This window comes from Cicer arietinum, chromosome 6 (genome assembly GCF_000331145.2).
Source record: "Cicer arietinum cultivar CDC Frontier isolate Library 1 chromosome 6, Cicar.CDCFrontier_v2.0, whole genome shotgun sequence".
In the NCBI taxonomy this organism is placed as follows: domain Eukaryota; kingdom Viridiplantae; phylum Streptophyta; class Magnoliopsida; order Fabales; family Fabaceae; genus Cicer; species Cicer arietinum.
In genome coordinates, this window is record NC_021165.2 from 53,514,313 (window position 1) to 53,517,459 (window position 3,147).

A 3,147-nucleotide genomic window follows, 5' to 3' on the forward strand; every position below is an offset into this window, starting at 1 on the left:
TCTGATAATAACTTCACAGGAATTATTCCCAATGAAATAGCAAAACTAACTGGTTTGTTGGTTCTCAACTTGTCTAGAAACCATATATCTGGCCAAATTCCTGAAACCATGTCAAATATGCATCAACTATCATCTCTTGATCTCTCAAGCAATCGTCTTTCAGGCACTATTCCTTCAAGCTTGTCTTTCTTGTCATTTTTGGGCTCCCTAGATTTGTCCGACAACAACCTCTTTGGTGCTATTCCTTATACAGGTCAAATGACAACCTTTGACGCAACAGACTTTACTGAGAATCCTGGTCTCTGTGGTCCTCCGCTTCCTGTGAGGTGTTCAGGTGATGATGATTCTAGTCATGACTCTAACAAAAGACATAGCTATAATGATACAAATGATGATGGATTGTTTGATAACCGGTTTTATTTGAGTCTTGGTTTGGGATTTGCAGCAGGTATACTGGTTCCTTATTTCATTTTAATAATAAAGAGTTCTTGGGGCGATATCTATTTTGATTTTGTGGATCATGTTGTTGATAAATTATCAAGGCTCACACACAGACAAGGAATAAATCATGGCCAAAGGAGAAAGATTCATCATAGACGTCAGTTTATATGTATATATAGATATGTAAAAATAAACGAGCTTGATCCATGCACTCTGATTTTGTTATGTACAAGGTTTGCTTCTTTAAACATACTAGCATAAAAGCAACATTAACGTACTCATCTATTTTGTTGTATATAAGATTTAACTATGTATATAATTGGTGTATATAGATATTTTTATTTCAGTTCTAATATTAATGTTGTATGTTTTTAAATTGGAAACAAATTGTGTTGTTAAAGGTCAACTAGCCAATAATATGGAGAAGGGAACTTCCCCAGGGTTCTTCCCTTAATCAAACTAATGGCTTGCAAAATAACATCTAACAATCTTACAAATAAATCTATAGATATAGCTAGAGCAGTCAAAAAAACCCTAAACTCAAAGGTCTGAAAATTGTACCGTGCACCCCCCACTTTTACCTCCCACCCCTCAGTCATACGAAAAAGACCATATTACCCTTAGTTTCATCTATAAAAATTCCAAAAAAATTTCACATTCATTTTTTCAACCACTTCCTTCGAAACTTTGAAATATTCGAACTTGACTCTACCAAACCTTCGAAAGTTTGAAACCTCTGAAATTAAAAAGTAAGACAAAACTCGAACATTTCAAATATTCGAAACAATTTTTTTACCAGATTTTCGAAAGTTTCTATGATGATGAAACTTTCGAAATATATTTTTCCCATAAATAATGAAACTTTCGAAAGATTCATTCAACATGAAAGTTTCGAAATGCAGAACCCTTCGAAACTTTCTAATAATTTGAAAGTTTCGAAATATAAAATTCATAAACATAAAGTTTTTCAGTTTTGAAACTTTGGTATTCATAAAAAGTTTCGAAATGCATTTTTATTAGTAATAAATTTGATATCTAATTTCGAAAGTTTCAGTAATTTAAATTTTTTTTGAAAGTTTCGAAACTTCTGAAACTTTCGAAAAGGAATTACTTCGAAGGTTTGAAACTTTCGAAGTGTATGTGCTTCAAAAGTTTCAAATTCATCCAAACTTTCGAAACTTTCTGAAAGAATACATTTTGAAAATTTCCTATTCATCCAAAGTTTCAAAAATTTCTAGAATATTTCATTTCAAAAGTTTGGTATTTTTCCAAAGTTTCGAAATTAGTAATTTTTTTGCATAATTACATTTCGAAAGTTTCCAAATTCATAAAATTTTCGAATAAATCAAAATATTTACTTTGGTATTATTTCGAAAGATTGAAATCTTCGAAAGTTAAGAATTTTTTTTTTAATTTTTGAAAGTGTGGGTGGAAAACTGAAATGATAAATTTTGCTATGATTTTATACAAATTAAAGAATGGCAAAATAGTCTATAAAAAATTTGGGGTGATGGGAGATAAAATGGAGGGGGTGCACGGTACAAAACCCCTAAGGTCTTTTTAATTTATTTTTAAGCCCCCTATAAAAATAATTTCTTTAAAGTCTCAACCTATTATTTCATTGGGCTTAAGGGAGGGGGCTATAGGCCCCCACTATTTTGTTAATTTTAAGATTTTTTTTCTTAAAATTTATTTTTCTCAAAAAAATAAAAAAATATTTTTTTCTTAAAAAATTTTAAATTATTTTTTTTCTCAAAAAATTGTAAGAAAAATATTAAAAAATATTCTCGAAATAAATAAATAAATTTTTTCTCAAATTAAAAAAATGTTGAAAAGAATCATAAATAATTTTTTATTGGAAAAAAATCGAAACTTTTTTATCGGTGAATTTAAAAAAAAAAAAGTTATTTCTCGAAAAAAAAAATGTCAATTTTTTTTTACAAAAAAATCATTTTTTTTTACAAAAAAATCATTTTTTTTTAACACGTGGGGCTATAAGCCACTAAACCCACAAAATTTTAAAGGCTTTTTAGTGTTGGGGACTTATTTTTGTGTGGCAATTTTAAGTATAAAACTTTTTTGCCCCTCCAACATATAGGATAGGACAAATAATTAGTGGACTTATCAAATTGACAGCTCTATATACGGCTAGATTTGCTAGTTTGCACACCTATTAGCCTCTCTAAACATATTGGTCACAAGGCAGCCTTTTGAAGGAAAAACTTCTTATTAGTGAACCGTTTGACAGTTGAGTGTCATTTATAACCTTTTTATTTTTTATGAGCTATGATTGTAGATACATTCAAATAGGGAGGTTGCTGCTTAAATTTTCCATCTTTAGGTCTTGGGAGAAGAAGGGTTTGTAAATGATTCCCAACTAAGCTACATTAAGATTAAGATTATCAAGCAGGTTATCATCTCTATTTCTTTTTTGATTGAGACCCATCGGAATTAATCTTAAAAGTACTCCTAATATCAATACTACACTAATCACTAATATTTACCATTAATAATGTTTCAGTAAAATATCAATATATTGATAGCGTAATATAAGTTTTATACTACAAACATCCAATCATATCTCACAATTTCATAAATTATCTAATGACAATATATGATTGGATGTCTGCACAATTTTTGTACAGTATCAGAGTTAGGGCAAGATATTTATGCTATGTTGAAATCTGTATTTTAAAGTAAAACTGC

The 3,147-nt window shown here is 29.2% G+C and overlaps 1 protein-coding gene across 1 annotated transcript in view; it reads left to right on the forward strand.

The window, feature by feature from the left end:
* LOC101497705 (uncharacterized) overlaps positions 1-966 on the forward strand; it is a 3,229-nt gene extending 2,263 nt beyond the window's left edge. Inside the window, exon 3 of the mRNA XM_073369610.1 lies at positions 5-966. Within this exon, the coding sequence (XP_073225711.1) occupies positions 5-702 (698 nt within the window). The 3' untranslated portion in view covers positions 703-966. The remainder of the gene's footprint in view (positions 1-4) is intronic.
* Positions 967-3,147: the final 2,181 nt, after the last annotated feature.